Below are 27,983 nucleotides of genomic sequence, written 5' to 3'. Positions count from 1 at the left end.
CCACCGGGGCTTTCACTGTGTGTGTGTGTTAGCTAATATTGTCTTTGTGCCATTTTCATAATTTATTTAGCTATTTTTGGACATTATAAAGACTAAAGTGTTGGCACAGGAGGGATTGGAATAAAATATGGTGTTGGAGTGTAGAGTATATGTACAGTATATGGTGTCAGAAGTCACACTTTATGAAATTGTCTCTCAGTGCTTTTTGTCTAAATTGTGTTCATGGTGTACAACCTCAAGTAGTAGTAGTAGTAGCCCTACCTCTCTGATACCTGGCATGGTCTCTCTTTGGATGTGTAATCATATCAAGCTTGGGTGCACTTCACACCTCACTCACACACGCACACTCCACAAATGTTTGAGTGCTCTGCATCGCGGTCGGGCACAGTCCGCTTCCCTTCTGATAATATGATTGGAAGAGATGGGCCACGGCAGGGGTTATGTTCCAAAATGTCTAAATTAGTACTAATGTTAAAAAAAAGAAAAAATCATAAGAAGAACCCTATAGTATGCTTGTAAAAGTTACTAAATATTTAATCACATTTTCAGTATAGTTTGTGACATTAAGGACCACTCATAGTCATACAATATGGTACTTACAAATGTAAAGTTACATAACATTATGGCTTGTCAAAGCACCTAAGCTTTGTTCCCTTCCCTTCTGTTCCTCTTGGAATCCTGTGGGTGTTACTCAGGAAATATGGTGTATCGGACCGCCTGATTCTGACTCATTACCAGTGAGAGCTGGGCTCCGCCAGGTGTGCCCTTTGATACTGATTTTGTTTATGGATTTATTAATGGACAAACCTTCCAGGCAAAGTTAACACTGGATGTAGCGTCATCTCCAGGTTGATGAGATCCCGCCCCAAATGAAGGAGTTGAAGTACGTTGGGAGTCTTGTTCACAACTGAGGGAAGGATGGCTCACAACATCGACATGCGGATTTGTGTGGCGTCAACGGTGATGCGGACTCTGCATCTATCCCTCGTGGTGAAGACGGAGCTGAATTGAAAGGTCAAGCCCTCAATTTAGTGGTGGGCTTTGAGTAGTGACCGGAAGGACGTGGACAGAAATTGATGCAATGAGTTTCCTCCATGGGAATGACTGGCTCTTCCTTGGAGATGTGAGAAGAACTGTCTTCTGGGAGAGGAGCCAGATGAGGTAATGATCTGGAGATGATCTGGTAAGAATACCTATACCTATATACTTAAGAGGCTTCGGGGAAGACCCAGGACACAATGGAGAAACAATGTCTCTCAACTGCCCTGGAAATACCCATGGGAGGAGCTGGACAAAGTAGCTGGGGAGAGAAAAGTCTGAGCTTCTCTGCTTAGGCTGCTGCACCCACAATCCGACCCTGGGTAAGCGGAAGACGCAGAATGGATGGATGTACAGGGTGGCTGAAAAGTCCTTATAATTCATTCATATGTTGTAATATTTCTCCAACTTTTTTGTGTATGTTCCACAATATATGGGAATTACAAGTAAATCAATGTTATAATTAAATGTATAAAAAAAATCTATGGTGAATACACCATGGACCAGGAGACGGAATCCAGCACTGCACGGATGGTCAATTGTGAGCATGCCATTAGTTTGTATGTGATGAAGAGGAACGAGCCCTACCCTCACACATACATGCACACGCACATCCAAACATCTGTCACTTCAGCAGCAAGTTCTTCCTTCAACACCTTCATTAAATGACTGCTGCACAGCAAGCGTCTGCCTCCAAACAGACTTAAATACCGTCTTACCACCACACACACACGCACACACACAAAGTCCCAGGTGTCTGTGCCTTTGAACAACATCTCTGAATGAGTGCCGCCTCACAGCATGACTCTTCTTCGCATCTAACGGCTGAACGCTCGCCTCCATCTCATCATCCCAAATGCACATGCCCGATTCCACATCCCTGAAATGTCAAGAAACACACTGGTTGTGGGCGTCATCTCCAAGCAATTAATAAATAAAGCACTCTTGCCTGCTTTATTCTCTTTAAACATCACAGAATCCTGTTGAATAATAATGATTTCATTCCTGTGATGTGATTTAATGCTAAATGAATTGGCCTGCAGACATACGCTCACCTAAAACAACTTTAAATTGTGTGTGTTGTGTGGACTGTTGAGTTCCTCTCCTTACTTCCTGGTCTACCAGGTCTTGGGAGACTCAGCATCAAGGTGCAATGTCCTTTGTATCATCCCTACCTCAACACTTGGAGCAGATGGGAAGGTTCTGCATGGTATCACACAGGCCTCCCCCCAGCATATTAAACAGGATCCTCCGAGCAGAGGCCTGAGCACGGCAGGCACTGTAGTACAGTTAGGGAATATTCAAATTGGACAGGCAGACAGTGATATGCAACACACACACAAGAAGGGAGGTTAATGGCTGTTTCCTCCTTGCAACCTTCACTCTTGATTATACCGGGTAGATGGGTGGCAAAAGACCACCACCAACGCCATATTATGCTATGTGTGCTAGTCATGCTGAATGCGGGACTACGTATGTATGATCACAGCCACATTGAACAATAAGTTACTTTTTTTGTTACACATTGAAAGATAACTGAATGGCATTGTGCACAGCTCCCCGTCTACTTGGTCACATATCTACTTCAAACAGAGCATGCAGTTTGACATGCAGCCAAGTGTGCAAGCTAATATGATTGAAATGTGCTGTATTTGTATGCATATTGTTCATTGCAGGAAGCATCACTTCCATGAATAACTTCCTGCTACATATAGCTGATGTCAATATCGCTTATCTATAATGCACCGGTGTTAAAAACTTTGTTGCTATGGACAGCGACCAAACAAACACGCACATAAAAATGAAAACAATTGGAAATAAATGATTCTCCTTCCAGGCAAACACCTGGTCGGCTTGAGTTGAATTTATTGAAGCTGCACTATGCAAATGTTGCCTTTTTTCTAAAACCTGGGAGGAAGAATTTTATGATTCATGGGCAGTAAAACTGTTAACTGCCTTCATTGACTCTCAGATTTGGGGTGGTTTAAAAACAGCTGAATCTCACAGTCAAAATCTTAGTACATTTTAGTCAGGCTGGATTGGATGATTGGTGAGTCCCTCAGCATGCAGGCAACATTGCAGCATCGTTTACCAAACGGCTCTTGCGCGCACGCACACACACACACACACACACACACCCAGAGTGGAAATGACTTTTTACTGATGTGCACATTCAGCTTTAAGAGGACTGAGAGTGCAGCCAAGTGACCCATGAGGATGTCTTACATGTGTTTTATTATTTTCCTATCTTCCAGTCTGAGCAAAGGAAGATTGCTGCAAACGTTACGTAAGGCCACACAAGTTAATGCAGTGTTGTCTTGGCAAAAAAAAAAAACAAGCTTCACTTTCCTCACACAGCTACAAGGCCTTATCTTCTTGACGATAATGCCATTTGGCTCCTATCTTAAGATATCACATTTTACCCATCTCGGAAAGAGTGCAGGCACATTGCTGCAAGTCTAATGAAACATTGTACACTGTGTGTGTGTGTGTGTGTGTGTACCTAAGACATCTAAAAACGACTCTGTGTAAATAGATGGAAATAAAAGGGGCTTGTACCCCCAGTTACTCGACTTTGGTACTTTTGACTTCTCATGTATCTTTTATACCCATATACGGTTAACCTAACCCATTATTTTAGCCAATGAAAACATTTACCTTGATAGGAAAGCTAAGGTGTGTAAAGGTACATGTATTCTTCATCAGATTTTTTTACAGTACATTCCATATGGCATGAAGGCATGCACAAGTGAGAGACAGTAAGTATACGCACCCATAGATACGTGTCTACTCGGTATAATACAAATACAATGCAGCCCAGCCTTTGGCTAGCAATAGTCCAAAGAGAAGCCAGAGCTTGAAAACACTTGCCGGTGAAATACGTAAAGAACACAGGAGGGGGGCTGAAGTGAGAAGTAGTAAGCAAACATATTCTAACAGGCCTTCAGCTACAATTCTCCACGCTTGACACTCTGCCCACCCCACGCCAATTATATAGATATGCTCGCTGAGGCCTGAGTGTGTGCATCCATAAGTGTGTCGACACCGCTTTGGCTGAGGACAAATGTGTGTGATGCTGACACACAATAATTTGTAGGAGGGCACACTAACTGTTGGTTTTGATTTAGCATCGGGCGCCAAATAACTGCCGCTCATGTGCATATGGCGTCGGCAGGAAGACACACTTGAAACGAGAAGACACTGCTGGAGTGGCAGATTGATTCCGGGGGAAGCGAGAAATTAATCCTGCTTCTGGAATGTTACAGCTCCCCCTGGAGCATCAAACACGTGCAAAAAACGTGCCTGCGCCATCTGCACGCTCCATCTTCCCATCCTATCTGACGCTACATGTCCCAACTCACCATCCCTTAAAGCAGATTTATGATTTCCTTGTGTCGCCATCTTGTCCCGCAGGGTCGCTGTCAGCCCGGCAAGGCAGGATGTGCTTTGACAGCTCCCGGCTGCTGCCCACTCCCTCGTTAGATTTGTTGTAATCAGATCAAGCTACCTGCAATGCCATGCAGCTGTAGGAGCACCCGGAAAACAGCACGGGATGGCATCATGCATGAAATTGTCTCAGCTTTTACCGTACTGACCCAAATATAATACGCCCCCGTTTGGTATGCACCAAGGTACAGAGGACTGGGTTCATACTTGACTGTACTAGCAAAGCAAATGCACCAGAGTTTATTTTAACCAAACCAAATGGTGTGGAACTACAAATTCCAAAAGAGAAGAAGACAATCTTTGTACTTTCAATCTGTCAGATTAGTGTTTTTTGAAGCATTGAGGTTAAGTTGCCATCACTAACTCATCTTGCACCAACTCAGTGCAAGATGATGAACGTCCTGCCCTTTTCGCTTGTATATTTTGTCGTTAGACAACTTAATAATAAAAATAATGGATTCAGGTTTATGGTGCTTCACAATGAAATCAACCCATTAGTAATCACTCCTTAGTCTCACACACTGGTGGTGGTAATCTACATCTGGAGCCACAGCGGCCCTGGGGTAGTCTGACGGAAACGCCTGCCAACTCGCGCCTACGGCCCCTCTGACCACCACCAACATTCATTTGCATTCATACACCAGTGTGGGCAGCACTGCAGGCAAAGTGGGTGAGGTGTCTTGCCCAGGGACACAACAACCAATGCCTTCACTTTTATTTGCATCGGAATCAGACATGGCTTCTATGGAAGGTAAAGGCTTCTAGATAATGCTTATTATAGCAAAGTAATTAGTACAGAAAGGTCAGATTGTACTTGGTGAAAGTATTATCGCATACAAGTAATAATTACATTTTAAAACACAAACCTGCAACAATAACATCGGAAAAGAAAGTCATGGTGTCTTAAAATAATGAATATTGTGTATGACATGAGTTACATGAGCCTGGAGGACTGCATCCATAGGTCTCTGCAATGATGTAAATACCTTATTGACTAAATCATCTAGAACGGCAAATAAATCCTAGAGTTTATCAAAATTAATATATACAGTACATATATCTATCTATGTACATACACACACATACACGATGTGTTGGTGCACAGTTATTATGCAAGCTGAATATTATCGGCTGCCTTCATCGCATGTGGCCTGCAGTGGTGGAAGATCAAATGAGCATTAAATAAAAAATGGCTTGCCTCCATCGGAGCGTTAAATTGCCTTTACAAATCAAAACCCAATTCGAGTATCTTCAAAATAAATTATATTCCAGCGTTCGTCTGACACTGCTCAAACTTCACAAACTCTGTAGGATGTTGGTGTAGTCAGGACAACTACATCCATCACTGACTATTTGGCACTTTTCATTTGAAGCAGAAATACGGATCATTAGTTTTTGCTCCAGCGCTCCCCCTACAGTTGGGAAATGTAATTCACTCCCAACAATACCATGGTAAATGCTTTACCTGTCCTGGCTGGTCCACAAATATCAATGAAGCAGTGAAGCAGAAGATCCAGTAACACCATGACAACAAAAACCCTCATACAAGCCAGTAGGGATGCAGTAGGGATGCTCTGATCATATGAATAAAAGCATCTTCTATCTAGCCGTGCAGGGGTAGACAGTACAAGCGCTTGAGAATAAGAAAATAAATATTGATGCAAAAGCAGCCACTACAAATTCCGCCGTCACTACAAATTAGATTGGACCAAACTCTCAATGCAAAAAGACACAGCAATTTCGCATTGAGGGCTGCTGCTGTGCACACAATGCAGTGAATGACGGATACATGCATCGTGTTGGATATTTTAACAGGTACAAAGGAGGAACACGACACCCGAAATACCAAAGATGCCTTAAGTGTGCATGGCTATCTCAGCTAACAGGAACAGTCAAAAGACACAGTGTGCTTCATTTATGGGACTTGGACAACAATCTAATAGTGCACACTTCTACACACAGCCACACTGACCATATGAATCATAAACAAACACGTCCTTTTACGTGAACGATTCCAAGACAGAGGGCATTGAATACTTTAGTGAACCAGCATAGGAACATCAAATTTCATCATTGTCTAACATGTTACATAGTCGACAGTAACAATGCCTGGACAGTTTTCATATGTTCCCTATGCATACAATTCGCTTTGCAGCTTTTACAAGCCAAAGGCCGCGACACTAGCATACGTGCAGCGAGTGCACCACACACTTACCATATGTCACACCATAGCTACTCTGGTCCTAGCGCGAAAGAACCTGATGTTGGCTGCTCAAGAGGCCACGTTCCAAACAGATAGTATCATGCCCTGACCTGACACTGGAGGAGGTAGTGAAATAAAACTGTATATCATTAAAAAATATTATTTTGTACTAGCCCTGCAAAGGATGCCACTTCTTGCACATGGTCTTTAACATCTTTGGAGATATTTTCCTTATATGATGCATGAAAGACTGCTCAGATCAGACTGTGAGAGAGAGCAGGTCTGTGACATCACAGTAGGACTGAATAGAATGTCCAAATTCATTAACCACAGGACATTTCTATGAATTTTGCACAAGATTACAAACATACCAACATACCTGACTTTTGTCCACAAATGCTCTGAAGCCTCTGCAGGTTCAAGAACATCCTGACAGCTAGAAAGCTACAACAAGTCATTGTGTGACCTCTAGTGGACAAAAGAGTACTGCATCAGCTGAGATTCATACCGTGGTTACCACTACATCTACTGTATGTAAACCAAATGTAATCAGTCACAGGTGTGCATGGATTTTGTGTTATTTTCAGCCTGTGTATTTTATTTCAACAAAAAAATGTCAGTTATCATTATCAACTTGCAAAAAGTGATCGTATTCCAGGCATTCGTTCACATTCTAGACACATTCAATAGCCATTGGCCAAGTGTGAATCCACCTTTCGATATGTGTTCACATCGCCTCACTGCAAAGGTTGGCAAAACAAGTAAGAAAGCATTCCTACTTCTTAAGTTAGTCAAACAAACATGGTAGAAAATGTCTGATTTTCTCCACTTTAGTCACTGACCTGGCCTGCTGCCACTTACCTGCAAGGCCCCGTTGTGCAAATGTGACATAAATGAAACACTTAGTAATTATTCTCTTCTTTTTTTGCAGAGTTCTGTATGTGCTGCTGGATGAGGACAAACAGTCTTTCAATGTAGTGTCAAGTTGCCCTTTTCTGATACAATGGGGGATGGTATAATTTAAAGCAGCAGAATGTGATGGAAAAAAAAAATAATTAAATTGAAGTGAGAAAACTCGGAAAAAAAGGAACGACTAAAAAAAGTTAGAGAGAAAAAAAAACATATGCAGCTGATAAGTTTGCAGAAAAAGAAGAGACAAGCATAACGAGCAGTGTCAGTGATAATGAGGTCGAGGGGGAGCAGAAAAGGGCCACTGCACCGCATTGCGATGAGATGAGATACATTTGAGTCAGAAGAATGGATAGAACCACTTACTGAGGCTACAGTCTATCCTGATACAATCTGGCGGGAGAGAGAGCGAAATGGTGAGATTAAATCAAAAGAGCAAAGAAGAGAGAAAGAGAAGAGAGAGACATTTTACATCCTTCAAGGTACATTCTGCAGACAACTGACAATTGTTGTGGGGGCCACCATCCGGGGACAGGCTCTGAGTCAGGATCACCCTTTCACTTCATCAATCCTAGCATTGCCCCTTTACCTTCTCATTCTTCTTTCCAGGCACCAAAGCTCTGCAGAAGGCAAGACTGCACCACAAGAGGAGGGCTACATGCATGTTTATGCATGTTTGTTATGGATGGCCCTCCACCTTAAGTTGCCATTAAGATTCATAAATTGTGTGATTTTGTGATAAGATTAAATAAACTGAAACATAAAAATATACATATATCTATGCATACTGCATATATAAACCTGCCGTACTGCTATATATTGCAGGATAAACAGATGGCATAATTACATGTATTGAAATAATATTACTTCTGTGTTTTACAGACCTCAGGTAGTATTCTCCCTCCATCTAATGCAGCCTTCTGTGCACAAAATGAGGTGCACATGCCTCCTGCAGCACTTTTGAGGGCACCAGAGACCAGAAACAAAAGTGACAAGAAAGGGTGATCTGCACATCCCAGTCACCTCATGCCCGATTCATGCAAATGCCTCCAAAAAGGAATTATATTAACACTGGTCATTTTCAGTAATATCATATGGTCCTGTAACATCCCGTGGCATTTCATGTGGCAGAGTGGCTGGGTTGTGGTCTCGAGCTGTCAACCGCGACAGAATAGTGGACGCAAACAGCCGGGGACCAGCATCACAGAAACCTCTGATAGAGACTGGGTTTTGGGTTTGTTGAGGGAATTGCAACAAGCACAGAGGCCACACTCATTTTAGATAGGGACATATTCTGGAAACTGTGTGATGAATCTAGTGACGAAATCACCAACATTCAACAAGTATTTATTTTAAATGCTCTAATTACAGTCAAAGAGGAGAAGGTGTTCATTGGAATAGTTGGAGAGAGGTTGTTATTTCCCAAATGTGACAATCATTATATTGAAGACGTTAATAACTTGAATTATGGTTATGGTTTAATTTATTTAGAACATGCATACTGTTTACATTGAATGCTTCATGTTACAATTCACAATTCTACATGTCCAAAAAGGAGCATGGGAAAAAGCAGAGCTTATTTAATCCTATCCCCTTTCCGAATCACATCAATTACTAATACATGTGTTCATGTCCTGTATTCAATTCAATATATAAAGCAACTGGATGTGGACAGGTCATGTCATTACATATTATTTTCTTTTATAAATCACACCCCCAGAGACATTCAGTCGGTGTCATGTCACATTAAGGGTATGTGGAACCAAAATGTGTAAACCTACGGAGCTGTGAGGCGGTCTCCCTGGCTGTTTGATCCGAGGCCGCAGACACACAGGCCATTGAAGGGATGAAAAGTTCTGTGGTAATGGACAGAAGGGTATGGATGGGTAGCAAAAAAGAACAAAGATAAGAAAGAGGAGAGAGAAAAGATTGACCAGCCCCTTGCAGTCTCTCATATGTGGTGGCTGCTCTTCCTCAGCTCCAAGCGAGATGAAGCTTTGAAACATCCAAATAATTATGATACACGATGGGGATTTCTAGCAAAGCACCTCCACAAAAGAGAAGGAGCTTGAGGAAGAGCAGGAGCAGAGTAGCACCACGTGGAGACAAACTGGACGTGGAAAGATTAGTTATAGAGGAGAGCTGTGAAAGAAAACTAAAAAGGGAGGGGCTGGATGCAAAGTTGACAAGGCGGGGGCCAAGAGGATAAAGATGGACTGTGTAAAAAGTCCATTTGTGTGAGCATCAGTCAGGAGAACCTATTCTGTATTTGTCTGACATCTAGTGGTCAGAAGGGATTATTGCTGAGTCTAAGTAGTGTACTAGTGACAAGGTTTCCAAAGTGGGGTACGTGCATCCCGAGCGGTACACCAATTGCAAGTTATTCCCTGCTCTGTATGCATTAGATGAACAAATATGGTAATTAAGTTTGACGGTTATTCTATGCATTAAGAGTGTTTCATCTGGAAGATTTAATTTATATTGGTGTTTCAATCTCTGCAAGGAGCAACAGTGAAAACATGTCACTGTGAGTGGGGATTCCGCCGAAAATTAGGCTTTAAGGTCGGTTGTGTGTACACTGACATTGAGACCATATTGTTCAACAACATTTTGATTTTGAAGCCCTTTTGACTGAAACATTTGTTTATGGCATTGATGTCTATAATAATAAATCTACAACAATTTTGGGTCAAGGTACAGTAGGTGTTGTTCGGGTGTTGTTCCTGTCGGGTGGTTTCGTCACAGCGAAACCGTTGTCCCGCAGATGTTGCAAACAGATGCAGCATCTTGGTCGGGAGTCACTTGGATGCGGTCTATGTCTGGGAACTACTGCACTAGTACCAGTAGTGTAGCGTATGAGCTTAAAGCTTTTAAAATCTCCAGTTCATACTAAACAGTCATGGGAATATTTGTATTTATATTAAGGTCTGAAATGTACTTTTGCAGGCCCAATATGAGGAGGAGGAGGATGGCAAATGAGAGGAAAAGGGGGCCATGTGAATGACGGCGGCCTACCGAGGTTGACGGTGAGCTTGACACGGCCCCCATCCAGCTCCAGCCGTAGCGTGTCAGCTGACTCTTTGGAGGTGGTGGCCATGAGGAGCCCATAGGCACGTTGGGACATGAAGCGCAGCGCCACATCCTCTGCCTCCGTGTGCATGGTGACGGGCATGATGATCTTCAGGTACATGCTGCCATCGTAGCTCAGCACTGTCGCCTCTGGGTCGGAGAGGAAGGGTAAATTAGTATCGTAACTGGAATGGCAATTTTATTCTTATGGCTATAATAAACATGAATGCAACTGGAAAACACATAGCGTTTGTATTTTTGGATTTTGATATTTCCATTATAATTACTCAGTCAAAAGGCCTTAAAAAGGAGGTTGCTTGGTTATATCAAGTCTCTAATGTGGATTCCGTAGCACAAATAGCCACAAGATGGCAGAAGAGCTTCACTGTAGGTATAGATGAAGATGCTTTATCCTCTTTCTCCACTGTCATGATTTAAAAATACTCTGACTCATTTCAACACACTCTTGAAAAGAAGCCTAAAAGGAAGGGGCTGATTGGGTGGGTCCCTGATCCTTTAACAGGACCCCCAATAGGTTGGCACAAAAGCTGCATGATGTCAGTGTATAATATAATAATATGATTATGTAACCATCCATTTTCATTTCCGCTTGTTCTCATTAGGGTTGTTAGCTGGTTAACTTTGGGGCAAAACAACACCCACTCACATTACATTCACACCTGCAGCGTCTACAATTAACCCAAGATTAGGGAACCTGAAACAAACCCACCCACACCCACACAGGGAAAAGATGCAAACTCCACACAGATTTGTTCCAATAGTCATTCAAAGTCAAAGTCCATAATATGATCAATAGATTAATTTATAAAAGTAGGTCATGTAATGTGGTACTACTGATAAGAAAGAGCATTGCTGCGTTATAATGGGACATATCTGGGGTCCAAGGTCACTTTTGTAATTTTATTTTTTCTCCAGCATCCCATTAAACCCACCTATCTCGCAGTTCATGCCCAGATATCCAGTGCCGGTGCAATCACAAATGTAGCGGTTCCAGCCCTCTTTGCACAGCCCACTATTGCCACAGGGGGCGCTGCTGCAGCGTTTCTGTAGCTCACGGGTGCAGAAGCTGCTAACGCCAAGTGCGCTCTGGATCTCGGCAAGGCGGCGCACGTCCCGGCTCTTGCCATCGATGAAGAGGTCACGGACGCAGCCAACGTAGCCGTAGTTCAGCAACGCTGTCCACACCTCGGGCGGCAGGATGAGCTCCGTCTTAGACTCGGGCAGTCCGCCTAGATACATGTCGCTGTCCAGGTCGAGGATCTCGCTGCCCTCTGGTGAGCTGAAGGGTATGCTGCGACTGTTGACGGAGATGGAGCCTGAAAGAGGAAACAGCATAATGGGCTCAGTGCACAACAGAGGGGTCCAAATGTTTGTGCGCACACGGCAAAGGACGCAGATGAAAAAAAAAAAGAAAAAAAAGAACATCAAGCATCTGTCTAATGTGTTGCTAACAGGCTAAATGGAGGAGAAAGGAAGCAGAATGCAGCAGGGAGCAGGTGAAACAAAGCCCCCCTCTCTTACTCTCTTTCTGTGATTAACAGCTCTGTCTTAATTTTCTATTAAAAGCCAATTACAGCGGGAGCAGCAGTGAAATCACATACAGACAGACGCACACACTTTCACATTTACAACACACCATTAGAAGGAAGATGGAGCGTCCACCATGGATCATGCATGCAGATGTTCCCGTTTGTGACATTGCAAGACCGGCTTAGGGCATGAAAATAAACAAGAACATTAGAATTGTCACCTTTCCTTCCTTCTCGCTGAAAGTCCACATGACACCATTCCCCATCATTGACCTTCTTGTGGCTGGCCTTCAGCTTTGTCTTACCAGAGCCCATATCAATCAGCAGGTATAAGAAGCCATCCAGAAGCTCTATGGCAAAGTAATCTGTCTTCAGCTCCCTCCCGGGCCGCTGCTCCTTTTGACCCTGAGGGCGGCCGTGGCTGAAGAGCAGGAGGCCGCTGGGCTCTGTTGTGCGGAAGTCGAAAGAGATGGATCCTGTCTTCTTGGTGTTCCACTTGGGCAGCGAGATGAAAGACTCAGGAGTCTCGAAGGTGACTGGGTCTAGGGCTGCCACGTCCTCGCAGCGGAAGACCAGGTCGCCATTCAGGGTGATTTTAGGGTCGCGTTCAATGGCCAGACGGGAAAGCTCCAGCTTGAAGTCGTTGTTTTTGTACACGACCTTGAGGGCGAAAGATTATTTTGTGAACTATTATTGCTTTAATGTACGATTCAAGGGAAACATGTTTATCACCTTTTAAACACATGCAGTTTCGTTTTTAACATCATTACTGTCCTCTAGACATTAACCAAAAGCCATATAGCAACCTTTCCATTTGTATTACCCAATAATATAGTAGGTATTAAAAGTAAATAATAACTGTAAGGGTCGTGGGGTATGCTGGAGCCTATCCCAGCTGACATCAGGTGAGAGGCGGGGTACACCTTGGACTGGTCGCCATTTAACCGGAAACCGGAGTGCGCGGAGAAAACCCACGCAGCACGGGGCAAACATGCAAAGTCATAACAGACACTCAAGCAGAGAATCAAACCGAGGTCTTCCTGATCCCCTGACTCTGTGGCCTACATGCTAACCATTCGGCCAACGTGTGCCCTAAGAGTAACTAAATTCAAGTGAGTAAGCCATATAATACATAAAGAAGACTCGTGATTGTGTGTGTTGCTATAAATGTGTTCCCTAGAGAAGCTGTGTGGACAAAATCAGTTCCTGCAATCAATTTTGCCGTTTGTGTGTCTCACTGAACATTACACTATCATTATTAACACTAACTGAGGAATCATCCACAATGCCTTTGAATGCATCTTCCTCTTCATTTAGCCATTTGTATGCTTACATATGCTAAATTATGTCAAGAAAAGTAAAATGTGCTTCAATATGCATATTTTAAAAACTAATAATAAGCTGCATTCAACCATGAAACAGCATGATTCATGAATTAATATATTTTTGAAAAACGGTGATAGAGTGAAGCCACAAAGTTTGAACCATGAAGTGGCGAAGGACAGCTGTACTCTGCACTGTACGTCTGCAATAGAAGCCATACAGTATATCGCATCCAACAATGTGACATTAAGAAGTTACCAACGGAAGAATAGCTGTATGAGCTACTTTGGCAACATCACACTCTTACACATCTTAACAGCAACATCATGGCTGACCTATTAGTGAACCATCCGCTGAAAAAAAAAAACTGTGATCAAACTGAAAGCTCCCACGTCTCTAGCAGAATGACTTTATATTATGATATGTAGTGAAGCCTGCTTTTTTACAAAGTGGTGGGTGTTTGCATGAGGCAGGGTCATCTAGCGAGGGGCGGGTCAGAGGCAATGTCACGTGAATGAGGAAGGAGCTTTTTCCATCATGATGTCATGAAAAGCTGCAACATCAAAAGCGTTTGAACGCCTTTTCTCTCAAAAGTGGAGCAGACAAGTGAGGGAGATTTCAACACGTGGTGCTAAGAAACTCTGGAGACACATATTACTTTTAGTACTGTACATCATTAAAAAAGTCACTTTTGCATAAAAGGGGACAATTTTACCTACCTGAGTTACTTACGTTTTCTATTGACTCAAGGTCATTGATCTTTTTGTACAGGCTGGTCTTATGGGGATAACAAGGGTTTTTTTTTGTCATTCAAACGAGCCAGCCCTAAATGTAACATACGTTTTTTTTATGTAGGTCACAGTGTAGGCCATTTTTCTGGATGCTAAATGATTTGCTGAGAATGCCCTTCATGCTTTGGATGATTCAAACGCTGAGCGGCCACTTGGGGTCTGCAGTACATGTAGCTCGGGGGCCTGCTTTCACTGAAGGTGCGTGTGCTACACAATATCACAATAAGCATGGAACAAGTGTTAAAAATGGCTGCAATTCATCAATTGTACAAACTGTTGTTTTAGAGAAGAAATAAATGTCAGTGCATATGCAATAACAGGCTTGTGGGACACTGCAGACACATGGTGACGTGTATGTTGCCTGCAGCCTTGACGCACACAGCCTTTGATGAAATGTGGCGCTATTGTTCCAGCTCAAAGAGTGTGTGTTTGTCTGTGCATTCATAATAGATTCAAGAGCTACAGGCAAACTAAATTATCCCTGCCTCTTGTTGTTTTTCATATTTGTTGAACACCTTCCAGACAGCATTCAGAGGCGTCGGCCGTCCTCCAGGTAATGGCGCGAGGCGGCTTTTGCATGTTTGCATGTGTGTGTGTGTGTCTGCGTGTTTTCTACCCGAGCTGTGGCGCTCTTCACGCTCCCTCACACAACAACACATACACACTGACAGGTAATGGACTAAGAAATGCACTCACTGCATTTGTTTTCTTCAGCTGCTGCAGCTCCAAGGTTAAACAGGCTACCTTATTTTGTGGAAAGCTGATTTATGACACATTTGATTATTGTTTCTATTCCTAATTAATAATTTAACCTTTAATGCAGGGACATCATAACACTCATTTCCAACACTGATGGCCACTGCATTAGGTACACCCGCACACTTCAATGGGGTTCGATATATGAGCTGTGTCACAAATAGTAATGTTCAGCTTTGAGCGACACTGTCAGAGAGGCATCACGACTACAAATAATATGTTATACGGTGAAACCTCAGCATCGGTCCGCCCAGAGCGTCATTCAAGCCAGAACCGCCACTGCTTTTACCTTCATGGAATGAAAGATGAAGGGGAAAGCCATACATCCACATCCGTACATTTATATGACTTCTTTCTTGAATTCAAATAATGTTTCTCTTATTTATCAAAGTGCTGGCTATTGTGTCAAATCCAAGTACAACTGTGTTTTGATGCAATCAGACACACAAATGAGACATGGGATCGTGTTTTCAAGCAAGTATCAGCCGATATCGATACTCATCATTTTTCACTGATATCGGCCGATACCGATCGGTGGCGGATCGATCGGAGCATCCCTAATTACAGTATATGGTATACACAGTACCTTGTTCTCTAAATTGTCAAACGTGATATCAGTCCATTGCCCCAAAGGTATTCATATTTGCATAATATGTACGTCAATATTGAAGGATACTGTACCGCTCAACCTCAAAAAGACAGTCGCGCTGATCGGATCCCTGCCGTAATTCACATTCTCACATGCAGCTCATATTCCAAACTTGACCTTACCTTCCACAAGACAAAATTAGATGTCAGTGGATTATAATTTCTGTCAACATTTTAATCTATTTTTTGTTTGTTGATGGAATTGCCAGTTCATTTTGTCAATGTGCATTTGTTTTTATGGACATCTGCAGACATCATGTGACTCCAATTGAATCCAATACATCGGTTTTTATCAAAAGTAGTAATGTTCAACATTGACAAAGAAGTATTATTTTAACATTTTATTATTCTGGTTTTAGAACTACACTGTCGGGAGGTGTTGTCATTATATGACAACGTTACTAATGCTACTATGTCAGCAATGGTAATGTTCGCAGCTTGTGTATCTAATAAAGTGTCCAACAAGTGGAAAGGACGAAGGATTGAGGACTTATGGGATAGATATGGTGACAGTGAGCGTGACAGGTGACTTTAAGAAGATGTTATCACACACACACACCGAAAAGGTGACACGGGAAGGAGGCTGCCTCTAAAATGTCAATATAAAGTTGGACGGGCGGGGCCGAGTGTGTGAGTGTGTGCATGTGTGTGTATGGTCGAGGAGGAGGCTGAACACATTCATCCAGTGCGAGGAGAAACCAGTCGAAGAAATCAATTTTTAATTTGGGCCGCGCCGAGGATGGCAAAGCTGGCATAGCGACGGTGGCCGTTACTGTGGACTTAATTACACAAAAGTGGCCCAGAGAAAGGCAAAAGATGACAGTGAGGTGATGACGGGGGAGGTGGAAAGGGGAGGAGGATGAGAGGGGAGTGTGAAATGGGCGATAGCAAGGTCACAGCCGAGGATGTTGGGAGGCTGCAGCAAGACGGGTGTTGAAAAAGAGAGCAATGTGTCGAGTCGCATCACAAAACACACACTCTATGATCATAACAAGCCTCCGACACACACATCACTTTGGAAACTGATCATAAGCATGAGGACTGACTTATCTTCACACTCTCAAAACCACGGATGCACATTATGAGGTCATGCATTGTGTAACTTGCTGTATGTAACACACAAACACACAAACATGAAAGGTTTTCCGGGCACTCCTCTGCAGCCCACAGGGTTCCACCCGAGTGTGTCAAAGGCGTTTGACCACGGTGGCTGCATGAAAGCATGGCTGTGGACCGCAACCGCTGATAAGACGAGCTGAGGCGACGCCAGATGAAACACACTGTCTCACACACACACCCTTCCACTTAGCTGATGTTTGTTAGAGCTTAAATGCAGCCAAGAAGCTGAAGCCAGCAAGTTGCTCCAGCACAATTCATAAACAAGAACTCATCCAAAGCATCTCAAACACCTTTTCTATATTGTTACTGCGTGGTACAACGGTGGTTTTCTGTATTGTGAAAGAAAGAAAAACACCAGCAGATTGTCTTTTTTGGGATCAGACAGAAATGTTCATCTCCACCCGTCAGTGACCTCACAAGCGTGCCAAAATCCTCCACATGAAGACACACTGCAACACCTTGTTGAAAGTCATCCCTATTGTCGTGCATTTACACTTCCTGTACATGTCATGTGTACCAGTACTTTAGGCCATGCCATGTAAACGTCGACACATGCCTTATGGAGTTGAAGATGTATTTTTCCTTCCAGTTCAAGTATTTTAAGAGTCTCCATCGGCTGTAATTGGCCTTCTTCTCTGATGTGTCCAGCAGTAAGTGCTACTCTGATCTTACATTTTGTTAAACAAAACCAACATGAAAATAAATTAGTTTTTCCCAGCATTAAACCTCCACGGCCCTCTTACATTTCCTTTCATTTGACTTTGTGCATTAAGATCATTTAAAACTTGCTATTGATGAATGTGATTCCTTTTACCTTACAGGATATCTCAGTAAAACATATTGGGCATTGGCTCCGAGTCTACTCCGCGACTTACTCCTTTTTTTGAGCGATCCCTTGGCGCATGGGCATCCAAAATCCATTTTTTTTAGTTTTTTTAATTATTTAAAAAGCTTATATGCCCTTGCCTTAGTGTTAAACAGTTTTCATGTGCTGTTAAGTTTGCTCGAAACATTTCCTTAAGAAGGAAATGCCCCTGGGACCGTGGAGTGCCCTTTAAAGGGGGGATTCCTCCAATAAGCAAGCCAAATAATAAAAATGTAACTCTACAAGCTTAATTATGTTAGAGAGGATGATTACGACAAGATACATTAAAAGTGATGGCAAAAGTAATTACTTATTCAATCAGCACGCCTTTATGAGAAAATGCAGCGGCAGTAGAAGCATGTGGCACCATGTTGGCGTGCCGCTACACAAGTCATTACTCTTACAAGGGCATTATACGTTCAACTGTGATTGTGCCTCTTGATAGCTTGTTAAGCGTTCATGTTATATCCAGAGAGGAAAAAACTACAAGGATGCCATGTCTGCTGTTCATAAAAAACAAGCAACTCAAGGGATTTTTTACACTATAAGTTATATTAGTCAAGTCCACATATCACTATACATTATATCCTTTTAGATTGTTCTGTTACTAGATTTTACAGGGGCACAAACAGGACTTACCAACAATTCATTCACTCATTTTCGTGGTAAACCCTGGACTGGTCGCCAGCCAATCGCAAGGCATGTATGGACAACCAACCATTCATACTCACATTCATGCATATGGACAATTTAGAGTCTCCAATTAACCCAATATGCATCATTTTGGAATGCTAGTACCTGAAGAAAACACATGCACGCCCAGGAAGAACATGCAAACTCCACACAGAGATGCCCAAACTGATGCCACTGTGCAGCCGTGCACATTTACAACTAATTGTCCATAAGTCATTGACCATTTGTCCAATAATTACAAAATGTTGAGTATCTGTATACATTCATGCTAGCATGTTTTCCAATTCATGATGACCATAACCCATTAGGTGTACCACAGAGTGCATGTATATCACACAATTTGTTGCCCCACGTAGCATCTTGTTACATTATGTTCATTTTTAAGATGCGAGATAATAACTGAGCAGACTCACATCTTTGAGGCATCCCATGAAGTTGTTGCTAACAGGTGACCCCGGCAGGTCAGCGGTGTTGGGGCTCCCACCAATGTAGAAAAAGTCGTCAGAACCCAGCATGGTGTAGTCCTCCTGCGTGTAACCCGTGGTGGTCAGGATGCCGTCGACTGAGATGGTTACCTGCCGACGCAGGCATGGCACCGAACAAGATAGGGACAGGAAGGAAGAACATGGAGGGTGACGAGAGAGGACAGGAATTAGAGGAGTCAAGACAAAAGAAGGAAGAAAGAAAGATGATTAATCGCTTGTGATTGGCTGGTTTGTGCCCTAGGCGCAAGGAAGCACATGGCGGCTTTGGTGCCATCAGACTGGGAAGAGTCACTCTAGAGTGCAGCTGTTGTCTCGATTGTTCCTCTATCAAAATACACAACTGCTTGCTAAAAGAGCTTATTCTTACATATAGAGATATTGTTATATTAATGATCTTTCATCTTCTAGCATTCACTTTTTAATGTCAACAAAGCAAAAATATGCAAAGTGGCGCGCAGTGGCGAGAACACAGATTAAGAGGGAAAAGATCATGCACAAATACGCTTATCTGTGATAGTCTCTTATTGTCTTAAATCAGTTTTAATGCAACTGCACTGCACAGCTCCTTCTCCTCAGCTGAGGTCACACTTTCGTTTTGTTGTTGTACACCCCTACTAAAGAGGGCAACTCATTTGTATGTCTGCTTTTGCTAGTTTGGGTGCATATTTTGTGATGATTATTTGTTTTTTTCCTTAGGTTTTGTTGTTGATTAATAAACTGCCAGACACCTATGAAGTTAAAGAAGGGAAATAAAAAGGGAGCTATAAATGGTCAACAAAGCATACAGTGCATTCAGAGACATAAAAACATAAATACAGTAAACATGTCTGTATTTATTCACACTGAAATGATTGCAATTAAATAAATACAAAAGAACTCCATGTCCCATACCAATAGAGGCAGCAGCTCTTCCCTCTTCCCTCCAATGTCCGAATGAACACATTGTTGCTTCTTTACCGTGATTCCACTGGGTGCATTTCACAAATGAATACAGTTTGTGCAAAATAAGACAAATATTGCAATATTCAAGATAAAATAAGATAAAATAAATTAGAATAAACACAGCATTTAGTCTCCAAACCTACAGGGGGAGTCAATGAGGACAGTGCGCTACTGGCCATTTTCTGAAGTAAAATCAATTTATACGAGACTAAATGTGTTACTTACCTTTGTTAGCAGCAAATCTGTCGAGAAGCTTAAATATTAACACAGATATATCATATTTGGGTGTCATAAAGGACAGACGTGAGAGACAGGTGTTTCAATAAGTGCCTGGCAGGTTATTATGTGGGGCAATTTCTTGTCCTTGAGTTTGAATGGTCAGCACCATATGTGGGTTAGTAAAGGTCAAAAAAGGGAGAGAGCAACGGAGCGGGTTAGGGTTTGTTTGCTTGTGAATGCATTGGTTAGTATTATTGTCAGTAAGGGGAAGTCAGACACAAAAATGGTTGTTAGTATACTTGCAACTACGTACCTTAATTACATTGTTTTAAATGTGTTTTTTTGGGGGGGTCAGGGGGTAAATGCTAGTATTTGTTTAATTACTCAAGAGGATTCTTTTCTCAAACCAAATCCATATTTGGACTGACAGTGTTGTTTCCATCGGTTTGATTTTGACAAGTAAAAATAAACCTAAAAGAATCCATTCAAGTCAAGAAAAAGTGATGCATAAGCCATGCACTTTACACGGAACCATGACAGGAAGGAATACAATCATGTAGAAAAATGTCCTTCTGGTTGTCTTTGAGTCACAGTGAAGATGCACACATGCAAATTGAGCACAGGGAAGCAGGACTGGATGGGTACGAACATCACGGATGAACTCAGCAGAGATGATACAGGATTGTTTTGATAAGAAGGGTGGGACTAGAGAGCGAGGAGCGGGAGGATATTGCAGAACCATTAGCAGTGATAGTATGTCTTATGATGTCTCCACAGTATTCCTGGCCAGCAAATCTCTATGCCACACATTAGTTTGATTCCACATCCTTCTTTTAGTCCCACACAAAATAAAAATGTCTCCTCGCTCACTTCTCCCCCACTCCTTTTGGTACCAGGTGTTACTGGTTTTAGTTGGTTAATTTGGAACTGAACCAAACAAAAAGTCAAAACAACAAACAAACAAAAAAGAAACAGCACGAGGGAGGGTGTGGCTAACGTGTCTTATGGCCATATCGATTATATTAGGACAATATATATATATGCATGTATATATGTTAGCCGGGATATATACATGTACATATATACTTAATGTAATCTGTTTTAGGAGAAAAACAACGTTGTCATGCAGACGTTTGTGTTAGTTGTTTATGAGACGGCTCAGATCGTGCACACAGTCCAGTTCCTGCAGGCTCTGTTCCACGTGGTTGGTTCTAAAAGTCACAAACAGACTCGTGGCAGGTCCAGTGAAGGGCACTGTAGCTACTGATAACTATATGGTAACTGATAACTGCCAGGCTAGTAACTATCACACATATAGGTCATAAGCAAATCAGGAGGAATTCCAAACATTTGGACACTTGATTAGGTATACAGAGTCATGTGAAAAAAAAAAAAATAGGACACAAGTTCTATTGCCTATTGATGACGGCCATGCTTTTCAACCAATTTTGCTCACATTTTACAAACATGTGCTTGTCAGCCCCCTAAAGGTGTGTGCCAAATTTGGTGGGGATGAGACTAAACAGCCGTATAGTGGGATTTTATTGAGCACATTGAGCAATGTGAGAAATTTGCAGGGGGAAACAAGCTACACCATACACTGGTTCATATGGTTGCACATATGGTATAATCTAATGGGATACAATGCAAGAGCTGCATCAATAATTATGTCTTTGCAAAGAAAATAATACTTAGTTTGTGTCATGTAGGCCTTATTGTTGTTATTTTTTTTAGATGTAAAAATATGACCACCAAATTCACAATTTTGGCATTAACTGCATGTAGATTTGGATCATTTCACTATCGCTTTCTATCGCTGCTGACATTCACTGGAGGCGCCATCAGAGAGTGTTTGTTGGCCTGCTTTACGAGTCTGCTGTGTACACTTACGTCTCAGGGATTGTTATTTATGAAAAAAATAAATCAGGAGGGAGGTGGGGGGGGGTTAAACGCAAAGTAACACTTTTCTAATATACTCAATTGACTAGATAAATTGTAAAATTCTTTATTTCTTCATAGGGATAGCGTCAGAAGTAGGAAGAAAAAGAACAAAAAGGACCAACTTAAAGCAAAAAGAGAAAGAAAAGGGCAAAACGCATTGTAAATAAAATTTTCCGAGTGTGTGTGTGTCTATATACATATATGTTACACACATAGACACACACACACATGTATATACGGATTTAGAAAAAAATAGGATAGACCTTTTAGAATACATATTTTAGATATGGGAGTACTTGATGGCAGTAAGAATAAATTACAAAAAGAAATACATGAAATACATACAAAATATAAAGAGAGGTGGAATTTGGCAGCTACCTGATGGCAGCTTGAATGTTGAAAAAAGCAAACAGAAGAGGGAAAAAAACAAAACAAACCCAGGGCAAACCAAACTATAAGACAGTTAGAATGATATCTACCATATAATGCAGTTTGTTTACCATAGCGTGTCCAATGCCTGCGTGCTTCAGGAGAAAACAGGGGAGGGAGGGGAAGGAAAAAAAATAATGACCATCCTTAAACTCAGGAGAACACACTTGAAGTCCCGCCCCCAAAAAGTGAAAAGGTATCTTCTCCTCTCAAAAACCAGGCTACTCCAAAAAATATATATGCTTCCTATTCCCTAATATGATAAAATATCCAGATAAAGAAATAAAGAAAGCTACTCTGGCTTTAAGAATATCTAGAAAAACAAAGTATAAAAAGGGGAAAAAAGGATAACAATACATTTGTTAGTATGTTAAGTTGTAGGTTAAGTAGAATGGTTCACATTCCGTGAGTGACACAGTGTTAGTTAGTGAAAATCATAACAGGAAAGGCCATAAACAAAGCACCATGAAAAGAATCAAACTGGAAGAATTCTGGAGTTGGTTGTTAGTAAAAAAGACAAGAGTTAGAAAACTTTCACACAGGGGGTTGTGACTGGGGTGTGTGGGTGTGTGTTTAGTGCTGGAACAGTGCACCACTATTTATTTATATGCATTTCTTTGCGTGGAGTTGTATCGGGACATGTTACACTGGTGAAATAATTGTAATACAGATGGACTTGGTGTCTGCAGCATCCTAAAATAGGAAAAAGACATTAAATCAATTCAAGCATTTCCAAAGAAGGGGACCCTACAGAGGAGAGATAATCATGCAAAAATCAACAATATTGCCACAGACATAATATGGCCAAGTGTTACATAATAATTAATTACCTTTGCTAAGTCTTCTCTTGGAGCACAGATCAAACAAATGACATCAAAAATATGTGTACTATTAGTCCTAGCCAATCATGTTAACTCCCATCACTTATTATCTCTGCCTGTTTCAGCAATGTTTTCTACCTGTCTGTTTGCCTCCTGCTTGGATGCAAATGTAGCTGAGATATGCTATCTGATTACAGGTGTGTGTGTGCCCGGATGGCTTTATCAAGTGTGGTGCAAATGTTATGCAAATGAGCCTTGTTTCCGCTCCAAATGCACAGCCATGGTGGGTGCTGGTGGTTTTATGACTGAGCTATAGCTTGTTTGTACTGATTTGTAATAAGGAAGAACGATTCATCCATATATCAGCAATTTTATGGCTGTAGTTCATCATATGTAAAATCAGATTTTTTTATGTCACAGTGTTGAAGGAGGACAAGCACGCATGAGACTAAACTGACTAAACAAAAAAAGCATTAAACTCACATTCTGTCTCACTTTGTAAGAAAAAGTGGGCAATACAGTTCTGGACTGTGCATATCTTTATAAGGAGATGAACTTCCAAAATCAACAGCAGATTAAATACTTATTTAATGATCCAGATATAAGAAAATGTAGTTTTGCAAGGAGTTTTCCCTTCTGATATATGGCCGGGGCTGCTTTTTGTGACTGGCTCCAAATCAGTCCTTCCGGTAGCTCTGAAATGGCAACGCTGGATAGACGATATGTCTTTACGATTTTTATTTCTGACAGTCCACATGTGTTGACAAGCACATGGGGGATTCTCTCTCTCTCTCTGTGCTCTGTCATCAAATGCCGCTTTCTGGCTACAATGACGTGTAGAATGCGCCAGTTTGCACCCACCTTTCAAACCTGCTAAAAAAGATGTAAAAATATTGACCGCAAAATCTGTTTCAGATTTTCTAAATCACATTGCAGGTGTCAAATGATTAAATCTGCATCCCCGCCTCCCAATATTTTGTGTTTTGATAATCTGCATGTACAGTATTCTGCATATTCATAAAAACAAACAGTGAGTGTTGTTTTGCTTCACACACACAATCAAGTTTGCATGTGTTTTATTTATGGAAATGTTTAATAGCTCAGCAAAGTCCCTATTTTAAAGCCGTTATCTCACTTTTTTTCTGATTTAGATCACACTGTTGCTAATGTGCACATCTATGCATAACATAGATACAACAAATTGCAGCAGGTAACACAAATCTAAAGTCCGACTCTCCTGAGAAAGAAGTGAGAGAACATGACATGGTGAGAAAAGAGAACGGAAGGACAATGATGATTAGATCGGAAGCATAAGAGGTGTCCGTGACATCAAGACAAAGATTGTGAAGCGATACGTTGGGTTCAGGGGTCTGTATAACCAGACCCTGGCTAAAAAGCGACTGACTGGCCCAGTTCTGTCACTTGGATGCTGGATGTTGAATCTCTGGCTTGTAAAGTCACATTGGGGGATTACAAGACGCCTCTGTTGTGTTTCTCTAAGATGACGAACAAACTGCTCTCTCTCTCTGCTTTCTCCCGTTTGCTAGCTTTCGTCTCACATGAAGGCACTAAAACCTTCTCTTCTCTTATTCTCTACGCTTCCCACGAACAAACTAAGACACTAGCGTGTCCTCAAGCAGCCTGACGTGCCCCATATGGGGATGAATTTCTACTATGTAGGCAAAAAAAATCAGTTGATTAACCGAACAGAGCAGAGTCCTTAATCCTCTTGGACTACTCTATGTTTACAACCTTGTGAGCTGGAGAAAGACATGGCTGTGTGGCTTTGGTGGAGAAGAAGTCATTTCATCTTTCTTAGCCAACAATTGTATTCTATAGTAAACAATTGGCGGGAATTCTTGATAAAAAGTATACAGTATCCTACTGTATCCTACAACTCCAAGGTCAAATAAATGCCTGTCAGCTCTCATCCACGGGGACAAGCTAAAGTCTTATCTTGCTGTACATCTACTATCCACCGGGAGGAGCTGTGATCCTGTGATCGTTCTTTTTTTTTTTCCTTTGTCCAGACTCCTCCTAGCTTGTGAGAGCCACCTAATTGTGCACAGATACTGTACATTACGTGTGTGCAACAAAACAACAGCAACAGACTGACAGATTAGGGGAGCTGCAAAATTCACCCTGTATCGGATTCTTTAAGCCTGTGATTGCAGGGTGAAGTGTTGCTGTCTCCGATTGGCTAAGCAGAGGCTAGCACTGTGAGCAGCATGGGCACAATAATGTAAAGAAGATTAACACGTGGGTCAGAGGTCGGCCTCATCCCTACTCTTTCACAAATTGTAATGCAGCATGTTAGTAAATAACAAATAAACACAAAATATCATAAAAATATCTATTTATAACACTCGAATCAAGCCTGGGTTATGCTGCTGCGCCTCTGCTGCGCCTCCGTATAAAACTAATCTATTTAATAGTAGTAGAACAACATTTTAAATCAACATTTTAAATTGTGTTCACAGACATTATGTAATTTAAATGTATTTTTTTTCAGTGTAATTTCCAGCATAGTTCAATGTAGCAAATTGTACATCTGAATTAACCCTTAATTAACCCCACATTCTTTTCAGGAAAATATTCAGTTTTGATATTACTAAAGATTGTATCTTGAAAATGGTTATAGATAAAGGCATATTGGATACGAGAAAACATCGTCAGGATGACCCAAAGTTTGTGATGGGAGTAAATTCACTAATGTGCATATGATGATGTCACCAGACTCAGAAATGGTCAGATATCTTTCTCCACCATACCCAACAAGCTCATCAAAATATCAACATATTAGCTCATCAAAATGTCTGATCCATGTGTCATACTCTGTCTATGATGACATTGTAGGCTTTCATGTAACTTATTTATAATAACTATAAATAAATAAATAATTATTTATAATACCAATTTAGGGCAAATTAGATGGCATTAAAAAATTGCCAATTTTAGAAGGAAAAGAAGAAATGGCCGGGATTTCCGACAAATAAAAAAATATCATTTTAATTTCTAAAAATCTGGTGGGTCAGGAATGACTAATCGCAAATACCAAATCCACTGTAAATGGTATTCTTATTCTGTTAAAAAAAAAAAAAGACCAAAAATGAAAACAAACTTAATGGACTTTAGCCTTATGGTAAAGCATTTCAAGTGAATAAATGGAGAATTAAATGATAGATATATAACATATTGGATTTAGAATGTCATTAAAGAGGAATCCTATGTGCATATATGCACATATATATAACATCTTGAATTTGAAGCAGTGGACACTCATTTGCCTCATTACAGCACACTCGGAAGGTATGTGGCTCACTTAATGCTGCAAATCTTTTAAAATCATGTAGGCTTTCGGAACTCATTAGTCTTGTCTCACCCTGCTGATCACACATGAGAATCATGCGGTGCTCCACGGTTAACCCACAATCTGCAAGAGATGAGTGTCCTTGTGCCCTTGTGCCCTTGTCCTAAGACTAGTACAGCAGAAAACCTGCCTGAGGTGAGGCTTAATTTTAGTGGCCCAAAACTTCAGGACCGGGTGTTTGCTTTTTAATGCATTCATGCGAGTCAGCCTGTTTTGGTATTCAAGAACTGCTCAGACTGGCCATTATTAGCTCTGACAAGCCATTCGTTCCAATTACAATTTGCCTCCAAAATGTGAGCTCGTAAGCACGGCAAGTGTAAGTGAAATTGATTGTGTCTCACCGCTGCACCCTGCAACTGCCAAGTGATGAGCTCAGCAGCCAATAGAAGGTGTACTCGCCACACACACATTGTACCTGTGCATGTGAATACTACGCAAGGTACAAACAGCCTCGATGATTGCTAAGGAGTTGCAAAAATGCATGTCCAACATTAGTACACAATGTGAGTATAGTTGTGGAAGTACTTCATTGACATTAAAGAGTGGTAGTTCAGTAGTAGACACAGTGAAGATCAAAGATATGCAGCAGAAAGAGGTTGCACTCCAGCTCGTAAAATAGAAGGTAGAAAATCCAACAGAGAATTTTGGTTTACCTGGCGCAGGTTGCGGGTGACGCGGACATCATGCCAGGCGTTGTCATTGAACTTGCCGTTAACCGGCTCCACCAGGGCCTCAAAGGCCCCGGAGCCCAGGTTGATGACCAGCCAGACAGCGCCGCTCTTCAGCGACAGGTTGACATAGTCGGCCGACTTGCCCGTGTGCAGCATGAGGCCGTTGCGCTGCAGGGTGCGGAAGGAAAGCGTGATCTCGTCGGTGCTGCTCTGGATGGGTGTCAGCGACAAGTCGTAGCAGAAGAACTCGTTGCCCTTGAAGGTCGCCACGGACTCCTCCTTTCCTGTGGCGAGAACACCAAACCACAGATGAGTGACACCACAGTCCAGTGGCCTTCAATGTGCTTTTAAGGTGTAATAAGGTGTGCAACAACTTTTTACATGAAGCTGTTTTGTAGAACCTGGTACAACGCCCTTGGGATGACTACAAACAGTTTCACAAGAGTACTTGGGAAGCTTGATTTGTAATGGATATTCCGTCTTTATGGTCCACAGCAGCCTTCTTCTCCCTTAGTTCCACTAGCCTACTAATTAAGTTTGATGGCTTTGGGGATGTTTTTAGCTCAGTTAAAGTCAACGGTATGGTTCTCAAACCTGGATCTTATTCTTAGGGTCTTGAATGAGCTAATAGGCTAACATAAACATGGACTCAAGTTCCTTCTCAGACCAAACATCAAAAACAATATGGACTTCA

The 27,983-nt window shown here is 41.7% G+C and overlaps 1 protein-coding gene across 17 annotated transcripts in view; it reads right to left on the bottom strand.

Annotated features, from left to right (window-relative positions):
• The window catches only part of nrxn2b (neurexin 2b), a 371,144-nt gene that overhangs the window by 165,890 nt on the left and 177,271 nt on the right, over positions 1-27,983 (bottom strand). For 7 of the 17 annotated variants that reach the window (XM_078795285.1, XM_078795326.1, XM_078795309.1 and 4 more), the window contains 7 exons: positions 27,272-27,573; positions 22,499-22,522; positions 18,825-18,986; positions 12,438-12,876; positions 11,620-12,003; positions 10,613-10,816; positions 7,964-7,990 (listed from right to left, as the gene is read on the bottom strand). In XM_078795285.1, the coding sequence (XP_078651411.1) occupies positions 7,964-7,990; positions 10,613-10,816; positions 11,620-12,003; positions 12,438-12,876; positions 18,825-18,986; positions 22,499-22,522; positions 27,272-27,573 (1,542 nt within the window). Of the gene's footprint in view, positions 1-7,067; positions 7,925-7,963; positions 7,991-10,612; positions 10,817-11,619; positions 12,004-12,437; positions 12,877-18,824; positions 18,987-19,787; positions 21,464-22,498; positions 22,523-27,271; positions 27,574-27,983 lie in introns of those variants that run through there. The other 10 variants (XM_078795292.1, XM_078795327.1, XM_078795314.1 and 7 more) reach the window with 5 other exon arrangements.

This window comes from Doryrhamphus excisus, linkage group LG2 (assembly GCF_037039965.1).
Source record: "Doryrhamphus excisus strain RoL-2023G ecotype Guam linkage group LG2, RoL_Dexc_Guam_v1.1, whole genome shotgun sequence".
NCBI lineage: Eukaryota > Metazoa > Chordata > Actinopteri > Syngnathiformes > Syngnathidae > Doryrhamphus > Doryrhamphus excisus.
This window is presented reverse-complemented; position numbering and strand designations above follow the sequence as displayed.